The sequence below is a fragment of the Ciconia boyciana genome, chromosome 2 (assembly GCF_034638445.1).
Source record: "Ciconia boyciana chromosome 2, ASM3463844v1, whole genome shotgun sequence".
In the NCBI taxonomy this organism is placed as follows: domain Eukaryota; kingdom Metazoa; phylum Chordata; class Aves; order Ciconiiformes; family Ciconiidae; genus Ciconia; species Ciconia boyciana.
The window spans coordinates 14645739-14667582 of NC_132935.1; the positions used below are offsets into that span (position 1 = coordinate 14645739).

At 37.1% G+C, this 21844-nt stretch overlaps 1 protein-coding gene across 8 annotated transcripts in view; it reads right to left on the bottom strand.

Annotated features, from left to right (window-relative positions):
• COL14A1 (collagen type XIV alpha 1 chain) overlaps nucleotides 1-21844 on the bottom strand; it is a 126266-nt gene that overhangs the window by 32054 nt on the left and 72368 nt on the right. For all 8 annotated transcript variants that reach the window (XR_012040753.1, XM_072851963.1, XM_072851962.1 and 5 more), the window contains 12 exons: nucleotides 20352-20426; nucleotides 18833-18972; nucleotides 17450-17573; nucleotides 16266-16409; nucleotides 14317-14481; nucleotides 12781-12819; nucleotides 12425-12563; nucleotides 9974-10116; nucleotides 8913-9022; nucleotides 7073-7231; nucleotides 2532-2609; nucleotides 2159-2245 (listed from right to left, as the gene is read on the bottom strand). Coding sequence is in view for 7 of the 8 variants with exons in the window: in XM_072851963.1 (XP_072708064.1) it covers nucleotides 2159-2245; nucleotides 2532-2609; nucleotides 7073-7231; nucleotides 8913-9022; nucleotides 9974-10116; nucleotides 12425-12563; nucleotides 12781-12819; nucleotides 14317-14481; nucleotides 16266-16409; nucleotides 17450-17573; nucleotides 18833-18972; nucleotides 20352-20426 (1403 nt within the window). In the remaining variant the exon portion in view is untranslated. The remainder of the gene's footprint in view (nucleotides 1-2158; nucleotides 2246-2531; nucleotides 2610-7072; nucleotides 7232-8912; nucleotides 9023-9973; nucleotides 10117-12424; nucleotides 12564-12780; nucleotides 12820-14316; nucleotides 14482-16265; nucleotides 16410-17449; nucleotides 17574-18832; nucleotides 18973-20351; nucleotides 20427-21844) is intronic.

Genomic DNA, 21844 nt, shown 5'->3' on the forward strand with positions numbered 1-21844 from the left:
GCTACATGGTAGAATCCTGATCCCTTAAACAGAAAAATCCTTGGCTTAGAGAAAAGTCACATGACATTTTAACGACTTGGAGCAGTATTGACCAGACATAGTGCATGTGACTTTCTGACTTTTGGTTGGCGCAGAGATGAACGCTGACTTTATTCTTTAGCTCTGCTTTTTCCTAGGCCTCTTACTTTTTTCCAGAGCTATGCCATCTAACTGTCTGGCAAAAAAGTATCACTTACAAGGCTGAGTTCCAGAATCACATACTTGCCTGCCTAGGCAGTGATTTTTCTGCTCGATTTTAAGCCTCCTCTTGCATGGCACTATGCTACTCAAAACACTGTTAATTCTAAATGTAATAAGTAGAAGTACATTATTTTACTGCTGGGTTAAGCTTTAGCAATTCCTGATCTGTATATGTTTTGAACTATAGCAACCACATCCTTCCAGTCAAATAATTTTTAAACATTTTTCATTTCACTGTGAAATGTGGTCAAACGACTCAAGTTTGAGTTGCATTTTTGTGTGAATTACCCCATTGTCTTTTTCACAGAACACAAATTGGACACCTATATACAGAAATTAAAACCTTAATCCATACTTGATTTATAACCCACATTCAAATAGGAGAACAGAATAATTTTTCCTTGTTCAAGATACACCTCTTCAGTGAATTTTCTCCTGAGTTCCATTTCAAGTTTTTGTACCAGAGCTTGAAGAACAGTTCTTGCAGAAAGACTAAGGTCTGAGTTGTTAGTAGGATAAATGTCTGCTAGGATCTACTACGGGAATGTCTTATGTGCAGGTTAATTTTGTTGTTGAACATGTATCTCATGTAATTTGCGTACTTTAACCTTTTCAGAAACTTATTTCCTTCACATTCTTCACTGGCTGTTTCTCTTCAAAACATGCTCTTGGAGCATCTAGGACACAGTATGAGCAGAGAAACATGTAGTTCAAACTTGTTCACAAGAGGGCCTCATCTCAAGCTAATTTAGCAATCAGTCCTAAAATGCCAATCAGAGTTTATCAATCTAGTTGTAAAAAAAAAAAAAGTAAAAAGAAAAAAAACAAACCAACAAAAAACACACGTGACCATTCTACAAACATCCCAGTTAGGATTCTCATTAAACCAAACCAATAATAGACCATTGCAAACAGAGCCTACAACATTTCTAAACTGCTAAAAATCAGCCTTGGGATGTGAGATTGAGTTATACAACTTTAGTGACCTGAATCTCCATTGTCTGGTCTGATCCATTGTCTGAGTTCTTCCACAAGCCAACAAAGAGAAAGGAGATTTATTCCACCTTTCTAAGATACTATGCTGAGATGGAAGGAAAGTTAAATAATTGTCTTCTAGAAGAGACTATCTAGCTGCACTGGTTACACAAGGAACTTAGATGTACACTTACTTAACGTTTACACAGTAAACACTTAGACAAGTGCTATCAAAGTAACACCACAAAGTACAGGTAGAAGTTGTGACAGTGTGTATTTCATCGTTCACTGGCAAGCTAGAAAAAGTTTAAATTCAGCTTTCACCAAAGCCAGTTCATTTCATCCTCTCTTCCCTTCACTGCTTTTGGGTACCTCTCTGCCTCTAGGAGGTCTCAGAAGAACCAGCACTTTCAGTTCTGCTTTCCAATAAATATTGTACTTAGGTAGTGCTTTTAAGACAGAAAAGTCTTCTTTCATCATTTATCACATAAGTGGCATTGTCATACCCCATATCTTTAATTCGTAAGAATACTGTACACTGAGCATTTCAGAAAACTAAACTCCAAGCTACATTTAATACATATGTGCTAGCGTAGACAGATAGCAGGTGATTAAAAATTTGAAAATAAATGGCACTAACTATGACATATCTACTAATGCTACAGACAGGTAACAGGGTTCAAGACGTAAAGATTACCCTAACTGCTTCAGATCTCTATTAAACCATTAAAAATTTGACTGACTTATTGGGTGAGAAGGTTTTTTACAGCATATTACTTGGCATCTTTGCTATAAATTCCATGTAATTTATGTCTTTGCCAACACTTAAAAGACTAATTTAACCTTATTAGTTATACAATGTCAGTATATTCACATGTCTTGAAATAAAGGTGGCCAGTGGACTATTTGGTACCGTTGACTACAAACCTGAATAAAACCTTACCGGTGGTCCAGGAGGTCCAAGGGGACCCTTATTAGCTTCTGAACAGGAACAAGCATGAGGAAGGGCAGGGCAGTTTTCCTCATCTCTCTAAGGAAAGATCAAGATAGGAAGAGAATTATGTCCAAAACTTCGATTCAGAAGTTAAGAATTTTATGAATCTAAGACATAATACTATGTGGATGCCCCAAAAGTACATACTTGATTTAGAAACATATATCACATTGATATCACATTGACTTTCAATAGGACAAGTAATCCAAGCAGACTTGAGCTTTTTTGAAAATTCTTAAGCATCCATTTCCATTAAAACATTTGTCTCAATAAAGCAGAAAGTAAAAGGTAAATTCTACAGCTATTGAAAGAGGTTTCTTACCAAGCCAGGAAGCTCACAGCATTTGTCCCGATTGGCCCATGAGGTAGCACAAACAATGTCAAACATCTGTAACTGCAGCTGTTTCAAAACAAGGGTGATGTACAAAATGACTGTTAGTTGTAAGATCAGTGCAAAATGGAGCCATCAGCAAGAAAAGCTACCTTGATTCAAGCATTCAGATTAGAGGAAAACCTATCAACTGAGAGCAGCTAGCCACAAATACTCTAACTTAAATGGTAAAAGGCTTGTGTTCTAACCAACTTGTCCAAACTATCAGACAGTATGTGGATTAAGCAAGTTATTAAAGGTTAAATGCTGCAGGCATTTGTTGAATTATCCCCACCTCCTCAATTAAATTCCTGATTTTGCCCAATGGTGCCTCCCGATACTTTTTTCTAGCAAAGGAAGCATCAAGAGGCAGGCAACAGAGAGCTCAGCTTCTCAAAACTGAGTAATTTCTCTTTACCCACTGGTATGGTGCTCAGATTTTATCTGGGGCAAGGTCTCCTGTAGCCTATTACTTACACTGGAGCTGAGCCACAAATAATATTTATCATCTTCTCCAGTTTTATTTTACTTTAGAGTATGTCCTCTCTTATCCATATTATCCCCAGGCAACAAAGGTTTAAGGATGGTGAAAAGCTTGCTCAACACATGACAACATTGGGCAGAAAAGAAAATTCCTACCACGGGCCCAGGAACATGGTTTGGACAAGAATTTAATCTACAAGAACACACACATTTGGTAAAAATAATGGCTGCTAGGTACTCAGAAACAGTATACTAAATAGGACTCAGTGGTAAAACCAATTGTCTCCTTGACAGCCTTGAACTGAACAAAGGGGTCTAGAGAGATGAAACTTTCTTCTGTTACTATTTCTATTCTTTTTCCATGCCTCATTTATGTGCATAGTGAATAGAGAGGGGAACGGAACAGAACATCCCATTAAATTAACCCCACATGTTAAAAAATGTGAGGAACTGCTAGAGATAGAACTTTCTTTGGTTTTACTCCCATTATTATTTTCAGTGGCGTTATTTTAACACTAGAACAGAGGACTGAATTTAAAGACTTTCTTAAAACTGCATTGCTTCTAAAGCTGTTAAAATGAACCACATATGTGCACTTTCAGTTTTGTCTCATTTTTTTTCTTATACCAGTCAACTATTGTATTTTAAACAAAAGAATACTTTCATATACATAGAAATTCTTCTTATCGGCCAGTGGATTAGCTGGTTTGTAGATATGCTGTACTACAGATGCAGAAACACGTGAGCTGGCTCTATGCTAAACACCTTAGACAGATGAAGTGCAGCACGAAGGCAGCTTTTGGACCCTTGGTTTGGCTCCACAAAGGTCTATCTTGAGTCCCACAAGTCTGTATCCCTGGCCATGTCAAATGCAAGCTGGCTCCATGTGGAGCCACTTAGATGCCTCTTCACTACACATCCCAAAGCTACTAATTCCAGGAGGACTCATTAGCTTGAGCACATGAACATGCATGAACATACTGCTCTGGGACCCAGAATGACCCTGGGCATTTGCATGATACTATACTTAAGCAAATAAGACATCCCAGAAAAGGAGTGCAGAAACACCTGAGATGGTTGTGCAGAAAGCAGCTTAGGTTCAGAAGTAAGTAGTATTGCCATTTCTTCCATAACACAGTCCATCCCAAGCTATTCTGTTATCCTGAACGACAGAGGGTTGACAGTATTGGCTAAATTTATGCAGTCCTATATAGGCGTGTATATGCATTCATTTTGTCTGGATTAGACAATCTAGAGATCCATAGTGATAAAGCATGTTGGTGTAAAATAAAGAGCAAATAGGCATTCCCTGAATTGCTGCATTCACCATCCAAATGTTGAATGACTCAGTATTCTTATTTTAAAATATTATGTGGGTTGCTCTGACTCAAGCTAAATAACTAAACAAAGCTTTCTTTGCTACCATTAAACATTTATTCATAATTCTCTGTATTCACAGTGATTTTGCTTTCTAAATATCCAGCCCTGCAAGCAGAACCAGCAAGACCGAAAAGCCTGTCCATCCTCATCTGATCAGGCTGCAGTTCTGCAAAGATTTCTCAAGACCAGACCACATCATACATTACTTTTTTTAACAGTACATATACATGGAGGTAAACAAGTTAAATTTAAAAGAAAAGGAAACATCAATAAAGAGAAGGTTTGTGATTTGTAAATAAACAATGTTTTAAAGCTTGACTTTTCATTAAATCCCACTGAAGGAATAAAGAACATTACTTGCTGCATGTCATGGTCAGGTTTTGTTGCTCTAGCCAGCTGGAGTGTCTAATCCAGAGACACCTCACTATTAAGGGATGTTAAAAGGGCTAGGCACCTTTAGCCTAATCCCCTTTTTGTCCTATCTATCTCTGTTTCTGCCTGTTCATTGAACTGTTGCACACCATATGCATTGATGGGAAAAAAAATCTGATACAATTATATTCCCTCAAAATTGAAATGTTTTGCAAAATGCAGGTGATTGCACTGGATTAATTTGTAAAAAAACCCCACACACTAAAAACATTTTGACAATGTTAAACTGTTTCATGTGAATACAGTCAGAACAAAACATTCACAATTTTATTCCAAAATAACTGCCTGCCTGTTTTTATTTTATGTAATAAGCATCTCTAAAAGTAAGATTAAAGCATTTCATGAAAATACAGCCGATGAAAAAAGAACTTTTCAGAACTAGCAACAAACCCCAATTTTCATATCAATCCAAAACAATTTTCAAAATGTTTTACAAAAAGGAATTTTTGTTGTATGCATGCCTTCATGAACCTCTTAAAACTGTGAAGATACTGGAATGGAATAAATCCCAGTATTCTATTTCCAACAGTAGCACAAGTGATATCTAATGAAGTACAAGGGTGTAAGCCATAATTCTACCTTACAGTCTACTAGCTTCCAATGACTTTCAGATCAGGGATTTCTTGCTCCAGATTTGTTAACAACCAATATTTCCCTTTCATTCATTTGTCCAGGCTTTCCTACAATCTATATAAATATTTAGCATCCACAAAATTCTACAGCAAGGAGCTGCATTGATCTACTACCTGTTGTGAGAAGAACCTCTGTCCTGCCTCCTATTAGCTTCCTTTGATGTCCTCTAATTTTTGGAGTAGCGGACACCAACTCATTCATGCCTTAAATGTGACTATTCACACAAGTTCTACTCCATAGGAATAAAATGTGCAGAATGGAGACTTCGAAGAATGGTATTTGGGTGCTTTCTTGACCTGCTTGTAATCTGGTATATGTGGTAATACTTGAAGGCAGCTAAACAGCACTGAGTAAAGAGTAAAGAATTTTCATCTTCAGCTACACATTTGTAGTCTTACATCAGTTTTACAGTTCATTTGAACAAAACCAAATTTTTCAGTGAGTGGGCAGTCTGACTTATCTTTTACAGATTCCTGGGTTCTAACAAAAGACACCATTTCTTTCTACTTCTTTACAAAGCCTTCTCTAATTCCAAGATTTCCTAAGTTTGCCTTTTTCTGTTTCTATTGGAATGTGACTATAAAAGTTTCTCTGTGTAATTGTCTTTACAGGCTTGATATAAATATTATCCCTAAGTTTGAGGCCTAAAGGCTCTTTTTTGTACACAGAGATATATTCTGAGGGCTTATTTTTTACTAAACAAGAGTATTTCCATATAGTAGCAAGTAAATTCATTTTTGAAACCTCATTCCTATTCAAATCAAGCCTTGAGTTCAAGGTTCATATTCTCTGCTAACCTCATTCTAGGGTCAAGAAAGTTAAAAAAAAATTAGCAAACAGTACTGCACGGCAAAGACGCCTTCCCAAGATCATGGCCAGACTGTCAATTCTTCTTCAACAACTAAATCAAATCTACCTGATAAACCTAAACAAACCTTAATGACATCTGAAGCAAAAGGGAAAGACTCCCATGGGTTGCCGTGCAAACAGAATGATAAATTACTGCTTCTAGGAGAATAATTTCAGAGGAAAGAAAGAGTACTTAATCTTGGGGAGGATCTTTCACATTTAAAATATTTTATATTATAAAAGAACTAGATATACCAAGACAGGGGTTTTGGGGGCCGTCTGTGTCAAACCAGTTCAATTATTTAATGAACAGTGAGCTTGGGGGCAAACAAAGAGTAACAGGTACTAAGAGACATGCTTAATAATTATCACTCAAAAAAAGATTCCAAGCAAGGGAGTTATACATTGTATTACTCTGTGTAATGAAGTTTGGAACACAAGTCATATCTGAATGTATTGACTGTGTTCACATATGTGTTTGAGAATAACATTTGAACAATGATGACCTAGTGATTTCATTTATTAAAATAAACAAAAATAGATTTTGCCCAAGTTGAGAACTATTGCAGGCTTTTGCAGAATTTCTGAAATGCTGGAACTTTACTGTTTCAAATATGAGTTCACTCTGCTTCAACTTAAAACTAACTGCAAAGATCCCAAACACTTGTTTTTAGGATATTTTAAATGGTTTAAAGAATTTTTCTTGTTCTACTCACTGGCGCAGAGTTGTCTCTTGGTCCTCTGGATCTGACCATTCTCCCCAGCACTTCTATGCCATCAGAACTAATATTCCCTGCTGCATTAATGGTCTTCTCGCTCACTTGCTTGCAGTCAATAATTATTTTGGCCGTAGTCTTGCTGATAACAACATGCAACTAAGCAAAAGAAAAGATGCTTTAACATACAAAGGAGCACATAGGATATATTAATTTCCTGGGAAAAGGGGGTATTTTTTGAAATGAGCTCCTAACTCCATGTTTACTAACAAAACTCAGAGAATAATCCATAGCAAATAATCTAGATGACCTCTAGAGGTCCTTTCCAACCTGAATTATTCTATGATTCTAATTTGTTTAATGAATTTAGCTTATTTTTCTGCTTACAGAACATGTGCATACGAATTGGCATCTTACATAATTTATTCAGTAAGAAAATAATTTATCCCTGACAAAAGATCTACACAGTGTTCATATACCACCCAGATCCCAAAGAACCCTTGATTTATGAGGTCAGTAATAATTCCTGAGCCTTGTATGATCCTGCTATATAGCACTGGATTTCACCAATACATCCTTTATAGACACTTGCAAAAGCCAAAACTAAGCAGTAAAATTTAGCCTGTAAATTATACATTAAGCACACAGCAAAACCTTTCATAGTGAAGTTTTTACTTGAAAAAAATCAAATCACATCAAATGCAGTACAGAAAAGCAGAGCACAATAACAAAGTTACTTCTTTCTGCTGTCCATCGCTGATGCAGCAAAGACATTCACAGTAGAGAGGACAATCCTAGCCACAATTGTCCTGTCACGAGCAAACTCTCAGTTAAGCAAAGAAAATAGCAATCGGGAGGCGGGGGGGGGGGGGAGGGCAGCAGGGTCGGGACCTGATGAAGAGCTGGTAGAAATGCATTATCTGCTCTATACCAGTAGACTACGTGGAGATCTGAGCCCAAGGTGAGAGAATGCTAGGAAGGAGTCCTGTAACTGCTTTGCTCTGGGCTCAGCTGAGCATATAACTGAAAAGCTGCTATGAATTTGGTCTCCTGCACCTTTCAAACACATGTATAGCAAGGATAATCATTCAAAATGCAGAAAAATGCTTAAGAGGAATATTTGCTAAAGCTTCATATATTCCTCCAAAGCACAACTTAAAACAGTCAGAATTAGACCCCAGCTCTGACCTGCCTTCCCTTTCTCGTTCCATTGATTAAAAAGGAAGTACAGAAAAGTTAAGCTCTGTAAATACTATCCCTCAATCCACAGTCTCCTTTTTTTGTTTAGGAAAGATACAAACATCAGGAATAAAAGTGAACAATAAAAGCACCTTCCATAAAAAATAAGTGCTACAATCCCAGCACTACTTCATCTGCTGTCGGAAAGAATGTTAGGAGTTCTCTAACAGCCAAGAAAAGTTCAACATGGCATAGCCCTTAAAGTATGTTTAAAAATAACAACTCTGGTCAAAAGAAGGATAATTTTTTTTTGCTGGACTTTTTCTTTTCATTTTGAGTGACATTTCCAATCCAAATCTTAAGAGGAAAAGCCAATGTATTTCTAAATTACTTTTCAAGGCAAGTATTTTTAATCAACTCTAAAATACAGGCACAAAGCATGAGATGAAAATCGATCACATCAGCTTCATCATAAAAACTATGATTTGTTTAATGTTAATTCAATATTGCAAAAAGACTTACGACAGTTTGGTAGATGATTCTGAATATGCAAAATACATTTCTTTTGGCAGCGGTTGACCACATGAAAGAAGATTTCAAAACATGAAAAACTCCCAAGCCTTTATTCAGAGTGCTTCTCTTTCCTATTACCATTACTAACCTTATGAAAACTCCCATAAAATATCTTCCTTATTTCAGGACCTTCAAAAGTCACAGTTTGAAAATCTCCTTTGTAGTCGTAGTTAAAGAAAGTCAGAGTTTTACCACCATCTGTGTGAGAATAAAAATAAGGGGTCTGTATTAGAGGAAGAAAAGGCCTGATACATTATTTGAAAGGGTCAATTTTGTGTTTAACAAAGATGACCAAAGATGTCAGATGAAATGTTAGTAAAACACATTAATGAGTGATATACTGACCCGGAGGTAACAAGATATCTCAGAGAAATGCTCTTTCCTGGCTTGACAGGAAGGATGTGCCAATAGTTGGGAGTATACCTCACCCATGTCTACCTGATCCTACTCTCCCACTAGTTCTCTGTGGGACTGGGACAAGAAAAGGAGGCACGGATCCTCAAGCTAGCTAAATGTCTAATTCCCACCTATTTCAAGGTGATGGATCTAAAAAATTCTAGGAAAGATAGAAAGATAAGTACTAATATATGTCTTTTAAAATTGGCAGCTATGAAGAACAGCTATCATAGTATCTACATCTTTTCAACAGTAAATATGGAAACCTTCTAAATTATAATCCCTGTTTTACAGTTGTGAAAGTCAAATCAAGTAGAAATGAAAAGAGTCATCAAGAGTTCATGTCTCCAGCTTTAAGTCTGCTATCCACCAGACTGCATTGCCTCTACGTATACCGTACTGTCAGCACCACTGGCATCTATCAAGATAGATTCTATTAGAACCAGATTCAGAGCAGTGGAAATTTTAAAAGCAAATGAGTACCTCCCTTACATCAATTTACATCTAGTACAGCTCTTTGGATTTCAATATCATTCCTCCCAGTTTAGACCAGTGTACTCAATATTTGACTCTAACTCCAAATTAAACTCAGTTAAATTAAATCTAAAAAACATCCATTATAGACTATCACCTTCCAGATTCAGGCAGTTGTTCTGGCAGCATATTAAAACATTAGCAATAATAAATCTAGACACAGAACAAATCATTTATACAGTTAAAGAAAAAGTCACTGATAAAACACAAAATACATACTATCTAAAATAACTCCAACCAGTGGTTCATATCCTTCATTTAAAATCTCCCAAAGAGCAAATGGCTCCTGAGGTGTGTCAGGGAGTATGCGAAAGAGAAATGTAATGGTGTAATCAGAAGGGAGACCTTCAGGATGCAAATACCTGTAAGAGAAATAATGTCTTTTAAACTGAAACAAATATTAAATCTGGTGATTTACTCACCAGATGTTCACTTAACATGCTTTCTATTACTCTGTATATTTCTTTGGAAGTCAAGACTGAGAAGCAATATGAATAAGCGTTTGCAAAATCTACGCAACTTGATAACTATCAAAAGAATAGGAAGAAAGGAGAAGTTATCTTTTCCCTTGAAATTGACAAAATTGCCCTTAATTATTAATTTTTTTTTTTTTTTGAAGATCAAATCAGAGGTCAGTTTGAAGTAAAGCTGAAATTAATTATATTAAAAACTTTTAAAAAACAGTAGCCACTTGCAAGACCTTTGCTATTGTCTAGTTTAACAGACAATGAAAATAGAAGTTGCTTGGAAGAGCAATCTCAATAGATGTGTCCTTTGTCATTAAAACATTACTAATGGATTAAAATTAGGAATGACAGAGACCGTTACAGGAAGCTTTATAAATTATAGGGAATGTAGTTTATACATTTCAAAGCCAATATATAAGAAAGTGAAGTGAAAACAGATCACACGTACAAAAATACAATCTGTTCTCCTGGAATTTTTGCAGGAGAGAGGGGAATTTAATGATATAAAAGAAGTATGTTATTTTATGCCATTTCCTAAAATTTGTTATTTAGTACTTCCAATTTAATTTAACCTTTCACTATCAAATCCCAAAGTGGGACACTTGGACAAGCATCTGAAACAACTGACTGTATTTTGAAAATGTTAATTAGCCTGATTCCTTAAAATCATAGTAAAGGGATCTGAAAGAAGCCTGAAGAGGTTATTTAATCATTTTTTTTTTCCCCAAATATGATCCCTTCCTTCTAAAGTGTTTCTGGCACATATAAGATGTGGAGGTATGAATCATGCTGGAAAAGGAGTTAAATGTGATATATAATCCATATATTCTGCACAACGTCTGTAGATGATCAAACATGATGTTACACTGCACATTTCCCATAGAGAAAAGAGAGCGGGAACTCAACACGTATAAGAAAAAAAGCCTTACAGTATGCCCATTGTACAAAGAATGAAAGAAAATTCAATAAGCAGGGTGGGGCAAACACAAGGTTTGGGGACATGGAGCTCAAAAAGGAGAATAACATTAATGGCATTCAGTGCACAGATGAGATGACAAAAACAAGTGGTATTATTCAGACATACCTGTAGATCATCAAGAGAAAGGTATTCTCTGAACCATGAAAGGGAGTGAAAGCCTAATGAAGCAGTAAGATTGGGCTGGGGTGGCAGCTAAAGAAGAGCATATAAGTGCAGCAGATCCGATTAGGAAGAAGCAGAAAGGGAAAAAGAAGTGAGAAATGCTAACCCCTGGAAATTTCAGTCCATCTAGGCCCAGGAGGAAACTAAACACGAAGAATGTAAAACAGCTCCAAGAAGTATAGCTCCAACTGGGACACGACAGGATAATCACACAAAAAGACTAAGATAACATATAATATAAACCTTAAAAGTAATTTCCTACTGTTTTTCTTTCTTATTTATCTCAGCTAAAGAATACTTTTTGTTACATCTTCCCATGTTTAATCTAGCAGAGCCACTGCTTTTCTCTGATGCCACTTAATACAAAGTGGGGGACTGGACTGAGAGGAACCAAACACAACATACACACCGTTCATAGAAGAAAAGGAGAGTTTCCATCACTTTCTCTCTGAGGAAAGACTGTAAAAGTTCGATGGGAGGTTTCTTCATCGCCTCCTCCATATCTCTCCCAGGACACAGTCCTTGTGACTGAACTATGTCCTGTCTCCCAGGAAGGTACTAGATGGTGTTCACACAGACTCATTTCAGCATAAGGAGATAATCCTCCTTTGTAACCAATGAATGGACATAGACTGAGTGACTGAGGACAGCTAAAGCAGGTTCTCATTCTGACCCCCGCTTCAAAGACATTCGGCACTCTATGAGACTTCAACCTGCATTCCAGAGGCACCTTTCACAAAGTACTACATACTGGAACCTGCCCAGACATACGCCTGCATGAAATTGCTAGGTGCTAAACTGGCATAAGCCTGAAAATGGCCTATGTGGGAAACTCAAAATAGCCAGTGGGCTTACCTACTTTTACCCACAACTGCTATTTTTGAATGAAACTGGTTGAGGACTCAGGACACCAAACACTCTTTCTATTCATTAGTATAATGTAGATATGCACTAGCGTCTCTGCTCTTCTGACATGAAAATACCGGTCCCTGAAATGAATAATTGCCTGCACTGGACAATTATCTTCATGTGTTTTATGAATATTTATATATTAATACATACTTGGTAGGCTGGGATACAAGGGCATCCTTGTGCAGTCTGTAACATGGGTAAACATTAAATGTACCAGGTTCCATTGAAACCCCTTCCACAGCTGAAAATTCCTTTTCAACCAAACCAAACATTTCCATCATTTTAAATCCTGGAAGGTATCAAAATATACATTCTATTAATTTAAATTAATACCGCATTACAGGAAACAAAAAAAGGACAAAGTCAGTCACATCAAAGAGTTTCATATCACCATCTGTTTAACAGCTGTTAGCATAAAGGGAAATTTATTGCCTAATATTGTGAAAATCAGGTAATGAAAATTATTCCATAAATCAGGAACAAAAATGAACACAAAAATACTGTACCTGCAAAATTGTTGCCATCTTTAACTACCAATGGGCAGGCTGGAAAATAAGGAAAGATATATTTAAGGATACAAGAGATGTCCCCCTGCGTCAGAACAATGATCCACTCAGCCCAGTACTCTATCCCCAATAACAGCAAAAGGAGATGCTGTTTAGGAAGGGCATGCAAACCCGGCCGCTTTCTACTCCATTCAGTTGTTGGTCCTCAGGATCCACAAGGGTTGTAGCAAAGATGTTAAAGGGTACCTCCCTGTGTGTTCCATATACTATGCTTTTATGGATCTGTTGTCCATAAATTTGTCTAATCATTCTATGAATCTGCCTTCACAACCTCATGTGGCAACAAATTCACTGTCTGCTGCATAAAGTATTATGTCTTATACTGGGTTTTAAACAAGTGCTCCCTAGTTCTCTATTTGTGAGCTTCTCCAGCCTAACTCCATCTCAAGTTCAATTACTTTAGCTGGCATTCTCTGTACCTTTTCAAACTCCACAATAGCTTTCAGGAGCAATAGAGACCAGAATTGCACACAGTCCTTAAGATGTGTGCACATATTTTAAATAGCTGTAAATCTGGTTTATATTTTTCTTCTGGCAGGGAAGAAAGCACACTAATCTCTTCCAGGAAAGGTGCTGTGGGAAATCAATAAGCCTAGAGACAGGGTGTCAAATATGGCACCCCAGGATACTCATATTCAGAGATCACTTTTGGAATACAGGCACAAGTGACCAGTAAATGCTACTGTTGAGTATTCTCAATGTTCAAAATTCTCTCTACCATTGAAAGTGGAGTTTATGGTCAAAACCAAAGAATTGATGGGACACAGGCAACATATTTGTGTTCACCAGCTCTGATAACTCACAGTCCTATGCACAAGGACTGCTTACAATCACAAATGATTCACATCAGCTATACACTGCCCACTTCCTGGCTTATATCTAAGGAAACATATTGAGGGCACACACCTAAAAGCATGTGAATTATTGACCTCTAACCATTGGGTGTTGTTCCAGAATGTCTTTCCTTTCATTTTCATAAGGAGTCTGAAGTGTGGCATTTTCACAGATTTCAAAGAGTTTGGGTGTGTTTTATGCTTTTCCTTAGGCTACAACTCTTCTACTTTCTCTGATAATACAAACATTAATGATTAGCTCTCCATTAATAAATTAACCATGTGATTTGAGTAATAATGAATGCAGCTAACTGTACTCTTACAGATGGTTAAAGTAGCCTAGAAAATAAAATATAATTAACTTTTTATTATTAAATTCTGAACCATTAACAGTGTTTCACATCTGAAATAAGTTTTTGACAACCAATGGCTGTATGCTGGATTTATAGCAAACAACTATTAATTATTTTGAAGTCACAACACCTTCATTTCCTTAATCTTTTATGGAAATAACATTAGAGTTATATCTGCAGTAAATTATGTTAAAAAGATCTAGAATACCTCTTAATAGAAAATTAATAGTTACAAACCCCCCAGTATTTAGCACTTATTTTAGAAGCAAGTAAAAGTCAAAATGGCTAACTTGCTGATGCAGTTTCACAAACAAAAGTGATCAGCTCATCTTCAATCTTTGTAAAGGCATCAAAGTCATCCACAAAGAAGACATGTCTTTCACTGGGCTTGCTGCCAATATTAACTAACTCTGAATAGTCAGCATCAGCTACTCCAATAGCAAAAAAGCTGAAACCTGTAAAACAAAAAAAGAACACTCTTGTGAGTCATTCATTTAGAGAGCGGCAATACAATATGAACACAACTGTATTCGCACTGGCTCCTTTCCTGGTTAAAGACAAAGGTGGGAATTTTATTATTATCTTATGCCACAAGAAAATTCATGCACGTAATCTAAAATAAAGGTAATACATTCTCTGTGAGATATTTCTTTTGGCTATTTATGCTTAATCAGTTAATTAAAGCTTAAGTGTTTTCTTGAAGACATATAAGACTACTCAGTAGTTTAAAGTTTTAGCATATGCTTAAATGCTTTTCTAATTTAATGCTATACCGTATTACACACAAAAATATCTATGTATCAAGTATATCATAAATACAAAGCACAGAAATTAATTTCCTGTAGGTCTTTTTACAGATTTTATTCTGTGCCATATATTAATCAGAGTTTTCAAGCCACTGCTGCCTCATGAGTGAGCACTGAAATAAATGCATTCTCATTTCATCAGCAACTTAACTGCACTGGCTGAATCTGTTCTATATATTCTGCATTAAATATGAATGAGGCCCAGGGGCATTCATCACCTATGCAGCGCTTTTAGCATAACAAAACTTTGACTTAGTATATTATAACAACATCTTCATGTCTCATCCAAGATCAGCACCTCTTCATGCCCAGCTCTATCATAGATACAAGTCAGTACCTGCTCCAACCTATCTGCAGCCTAAACATAGAGCATGCTCAAAAGGAAATGGGAGAGAAGTCATCATTTGCCCAAGGTGGCACATCTCAGTCAGCAACTGAACCCCCACCATATGCCATCTCCTCTCGAGGCTGTTACCAGTCTAATAGTTAATAAGGCAACTGCAAGACTTACCTGACAGTTGAACATTTTTTGTTCAGCTTAGACATAGACTCCAATTTATTCACAAATATGGGGTTTTCTTGATTGCTACTTAAAACAAGTTATGCATGCTCTACTATTTTGTGATATGATTTTATTTATGAAGGCACTGCATTCAGCATCTAGCAATAATACAAGCAGGCAGCCAAGCTCAACAATTGCATTGGGTTTCAGGAAACAGTAATATACGCTGGTAACTTCATAGCTGCCAAAGTCAGCTATGAAAGGCAAATAAAAAAGCACAGATGTAATTTCTTCTTAGATCTCCTCACATTAAAAGGATGATAGCTTTTTTCTTCCATCTTTTAGTTTTGTTCCACGTGGAACACCATGCCCTTTGGGTTTTGTACAAACCTCAGTATCAGACATTTCTACATCTAATCCAGTTCTTATGCTTAGACTTGTAACACTGTGTGGCTGCTTAAAGCTCTAAAATTGGTGGTTTTAAAAAAATTCCTAAAGGTAATTAGTGTAACATGAGAGCAGATCAGAACCAGTAAAGGAACACATAAAAGAATTTTCAAAGGACCTCTTGTATAGAAAACAAAACAGTTTTGTTTGCTGGTAACCACAAGACTACACTTCATAGATGACAGTCCAGATTCTCAGGATCATGTCCCCTGAATTCTTCATCATGGGAGCAATTCCATTGACTACTACAGGATTTTAGCACTGCCACCAAAATGAAAAATAATAGCATTAATCACCAAAAAAAATCTAGAATCTAACCATACCCTAGCGATATTCTGAGTTTCTTAGCAATTGTTGTCTGTTTTCTTTAACCTTGGAAATCTTCCTGGAGCAAAAGTCACCCTTATCTCATGCCCACACTTACGTAGTTATAATTAATGAGAAAAAGGAAAATGTGAATACTTCTTAAAACTACACGTTTTACCATCTAGTTGCATTTCTCTGGAGACTTTGTTCACATCGTCCTGTGATCGCCCATCAGTAATGACAACCAAAACCTTTGGAATGCCCCGTCTCATGCCTGCCTCTCCAGTAAACAAGACTTCTCTTGCATGTTTAATGGCTTTGCCTGAAACAGAAAAAAATGACAACATACTTTCACTGTGACATAAATCCAATTTCTATTGGCTTCTCATATCATATGTTAGACATGGATAAAAAGAGGAATCTGTTGGGTCCTGAGTAGTCTGTAAATTAGTGCATTGTGCAGTTATTAAAATAGAGATTTAGAAAAGTTTAATTTTGACCCTAAACTTTGAAAATTTGATGGCTTCAGCCATCCTTTTTTCAATCCAGAAGGTGAAGATCAAGAACATGACATGTGTGGGAAAGGGTATTCTGTGCAGGTTAGAGATAACAAACTCTTCCCTTACTGGATTGTAGGGCACATTCCAGGTAACAACTGAAAGTGCCATTGTAGCATTTTCTTGAGTAAATGGAAAACGTGTTATTTTGATACTACTGAGATTGGATGCAATGCAACAGCTGCAAGAAATTTCTGCGCAGTCTGAGAATAATAAAACATACGGTTTCCAACTAAAACAGATTTTAACTCTTTCAGCACTTATCTTTAATTTCTTTACATCAGAGAGCTATCTTAAGGGATTAATTAAAATGTAACTACATTCAGTTAACAGACATCTTCCCCCAGCCCACTCTTAAACATACCACTGAGGCTTAACTGTCCTGGCTTATAACCAAACAGACCCTCCACTCTGTCTACTGTTTTCTACATGCTCTGCAAGCTCCCTCCCATCTCCTCTCCCTCCCACTTTTCCACTTGCCAACCCGATTTCATATTACTCCCCATTCCACCTTCCACAATCCCCATTCATTCACTTTGCCTAGCTGCCTCTCTCCCTTCCTCCCTAATCCTTGACATCACTGTTGGTCAGAGGGGTGAATACCCAGCAGTAGGGGGTGAAGGGTGTAAACTGCAGATTACGAAGACTTTCTAACTTCAAAGCCCAACCTTTCACCTCCAGTGTGGAGACACCATGTTCTCACTGTTTTTGCACTGATATATTAAACCACTTAGCAAATGGGAAAGAAATACTGCATAGAGAGTAGCAGGGAGAAAATGTGCATCACAATCATGACCTTTCTCACCTGTTTTTGTATTTCCTCCTTTGTAGGCTATTTGCTGAATAGCGTCAAGAAGAGTCTCTTTTGTTTTGTACGCATTCAATTTAAATTCTGTCCTGGGATCATCACTGAACTGAATTATTGCCACCTGTGCACACAGAAGATGTGTTCATTACTAAAGCACCAGCCAGTGTATGAGCAAAAAGTAAGTGAATCAGCGCATTTAAAACAAGGATTTATCTTGTAACTTTGCTTCATCCTTAAATTGAAGCCAGAGGTTTTTTTTTCTCTTTAAGAAGCTTTCACTAAATAAAGTTTAATTTTACTCTCTGGAGCCTTGGCAACCATCTAACACTTTCTGGTTTCAGTTTGCAGCAAACAGGATGAAAAAAGTAATACCCACTTTGGCAAAAGCACTCTCAATCGAGCCCAAAAGCAAAATCCTAGTTACAGCTGCTCACACGTGTACAGTTACTCAAGCACAGAACTGCAGGGACTTTATTCAGTCTCCATGAATTAATAGCTGCACATTAGTAACTTAAGTTAGGGAGCAATACTGAAGCAAGTAATAGAAAGATGCAAGAACATATTCTCAAATATTGCCTCTCCCAAATATGATGCTACATGAGTCCAGACTGTATTTCAATACACTAAATGCCTACAACTCTCAAAACATATATTGAAATTCATATTCTATAAGTGATGTCCCTGATTTAAAAGGAGCTATTCACATGCTTAAGCTTAAACTTGTGCATAAGTTGCTGAAGCACCATGGATTATATTCTGTGAAAACAGCTGTATAGCAAGAAACAGTAGAAACTGAGCATTCTTCAGGGTTAAAGTTAAAAGTTAAGTTAAAAATAATGTTCAATGCTATCTCAAACTGCATATTATACAGGTAACACTTAAAACAGTAATATATTTGCCAATAATCTTTTCTAGAGCAGATTCAAGCATCCCTCTAAACAACTACATAAATAGAACAATCATTGTAAATACTGTATTTTATTTCAAGCCCTGTAGATTCTGTAGAGCAGATTTTAAATAAACGAACCTTTAATTTTCCTTATCAATGCCATTTTTAGCTTATTTAGAAATAAACACCACAGTGAGTACCAATACCAAAAACATTAACACAACTTAAATCTCATTAGAATGATTTAGGGGAGACTGAAATGATACTTAGCCTTCATGCTAGCAAAATTCATACCATGAATTTCATCATATAAAAGAAGTATATAAAGTGTATAAAAGAAGATATTGAAAAAAATTGCTGTCCTAAAGCAGTTTATATTTTCAAAAGAAGTGTGAAATGATGTCAATTACTTTTTGATTCATTTCACCTCTGGTGCTAGTCTAAAATACTGTCAAGTCCACGCGCCCTCCGTCTCTCTACATGTTGATTACCTGCGTTCCATCAGGACCAATCTTATCCAAAGCTCCAACAGTGCTATAGAGAAAGTTAATTATCTTATTGAAATTGTCATCTCCAATACTCCATGACCCATCCACCAGGAACGCTAGGTCAGCTTTGGCTGCTTTGCACACTGAGAAAGAAAAGCAAGTATTTTGGAATTAGAGCAATGCCTCAACTCCTCATGAAATCTCATCGATCACTTAAGAAAATGCAACTGTCATGAAAAGCCCTTGTTTAATGTTAGTTAATAATGCGTTAGCAAACAGACCTGCTGGCATTGACTTCAGTGCAGGTGTAGAACCAGCTGAGCTCGGCAAGGGGTAAATGGTCTGCACTGACAGATCCTATCACAGAATACACTTCAGGGCCATAACGATTCTTTAAAATCTGGCTAACCATTTTTATTTTTATTTAGGTTGTTAAGTAAAGTCACACATGAACTTATACAATCCCAGACTCCTAGCATGACACAGTAAGCAAAATGAGAGAATCTCGACTGTAGAGGTTCCCAGTGGGAAACTAATCCATTCAAAAAGTTACCCTAAGCTCTGTAGTGCCTAATGCTCACCCCTTTAACTGCACTATTTAGGAGCAATGCAGGTTTCTCCCATCTCATCTTATTCCAGCATGTTCTTATGCAAAATGGCCTGCAGAGCTGTACACCTGCTCACACAAGTTGCTCACTCTTTCATGGGAACTGGGAACTTTCAACGCTCTACAGAATCCAAGTCTATTGCTTGGGGTCAGAAACAAAGAGTGTCAAAGCAAAGTTATGTTTTTCAACACATTTCATCTTGAAGAAACATGTTCATCTAAATCCAGAGAATGGGACAGGAAGATACGTACCTGTATTTCTCATTTTCTGTTGATTACTCCTTGGATTAAAAAAAATATATATATATTCTGCTATGCAGTTCTAAAACACACACAACAAGGTCTTTTTTTTCCGTACTTATGGATTAAATTCTCAATTACTATATGTCAGTTTGGTCCACCGACTTCAAGCTGACAGATGTGACCCTCAGTCTCCAACAATAATGCTCCCCTCACAGAAATATTTATCAGACTCTGCACAAAACACTACATGTTCAAATGATACATAGAAGGAAGTCTACATTTAAAGAGGGAAGAGACTGAACACAGCCAACACTCTTCTCATTACCTAAAGTAGATATATTTTTAAAAATCATGCTGGTTTAGAAGTTTAATTACCCTAGGATATCTGCTTCACTTGCAAAATAGGTATCGTTTAGGAGTTCTGGAAAAAGAATATCTCATACATATTAACCTTCCTTTCTGCAAATTTCAACAATTCATTAATGATGCCAGATTTTTGGATCATTAAATTTAAGCCAGCTGCCTTAACAGTGTCACTGTAGCAAATGCATTTTGAAACCTGATCCCTACAGGCCTAAGACAGTGTCAGAAGCAGAAAAACATTGCATCAACACCTTATGTTGATTATTATTATGTTGAAAATTATTATAAACCCACACATGCAGCACTTACCCTCTTTCGCAGGAGGGATCGTAGGTGGTGGAGGTGGTGTTGAAGGTGGTGTTGGCGGTTGAGTTGGAAATGGTACTGGAGAATAAAAGGAAGGAATATTAAAAAATGCTTAAAAGCCCAATATATTTTATCTGTATTAAACACAGCATTCACATCACAAACTCATCTTCACATTTAAAATTCATTATCTCTAATCTACTAGTTATGCAACTGGAGAGAAATGTAGGTGAGCGTGTGCATGTAATGTCCTCCTCTGCTGACCACCTGAAAAAGGATAGTACTATTACGGAGCAATTAATGGCTGCACTTCAGTGTGAATGATGCAATAATACAACTGAACTACTACTGGAACTGCCCCTTTTTGGGTTTCCCCAGTGTAGTAGAGACCATGTGGCAGCCCCATTCTTGACCTAGTAGCCATAATTCATTTTGTAAAAGGTCAGTGTCCTTTCTCTTTCTGACCACAACCAGTCCTTAGTCACAGAAAGTAGGTCTCTACCCACCCTGGAAGGAAGAAGATATTAGTCCTGCAATCCAAAATACAAAGAGACAGTGCAAAAGCAAGCCAGTGCCTGCACTCAGAGCTGATCACAGCCTGCTCTGATCAAGGTTTTCCTGAATTTGGTGGAAGATCTTATGTTTCCAGCTAGAAATGCAGTTCCAACCACAACTCTACAGGACTGTGGCTTTGTTGCATGCACCAACTTCTATTAAGGTTACTATATGGAGTTTCTGAAAACTGTCTCATCCTTCTCCTGAAAATAAGCTTTGGAATGACAACCTCCCAGAAACCTAGCTGAATACATGATCACTGATTGACAGCTTTGCTGAATGCAAGAGCTCTATTTAGTGCCTTTCAATACACTCTTGGCTTCATTCTCAGAGATAACGTGCACATGTGTTGACTTCCACAACTGTATCTGAGGAAAAGCTTCCGCTTTCATTCAAGGGCATTTTTTCCATTTTTTTTCAATGCAATTAGCATAAGAAGCCATAAGTGACAGAACATCATTCCCTCAAGTAGGACTATACTTGTTATTTGCTATAATATATGTTACATTTATAGACAATGGATAGAGTTAGATACGACAACTTCAGAAAAGGCACCTATCTTTAGGAAATCTTTAGGAAACCTTTAGGAAACCTCTTTGTGCAAACAGGATTCATTACAAGCGTCATGTCCACATCCAAGCTGACTCCCACTGCAACTGATGTGGGTTTTCCCATTGGCTTCAATAAAAGAAAGGACCAAGACTCTGAAACACCTACAAGAAACTAATGCCCAGGCCCTCCATGGCTACAGACAGACCAGGACCAGACCCATTTAGAACGGGTCACAGCTGCAGTAAGGTGACTTGAAAGGCTGCTCTCTAAGCACCAGAGAGGTTCAGGTCACCATGAAGAGCGTTTTCTTCTGAGGTGATACAATAATTTGTCTGCATCACAAACCATCTTTCTCAAATGGACATGTAGGCCAAGGTGTGTTCTTCCTT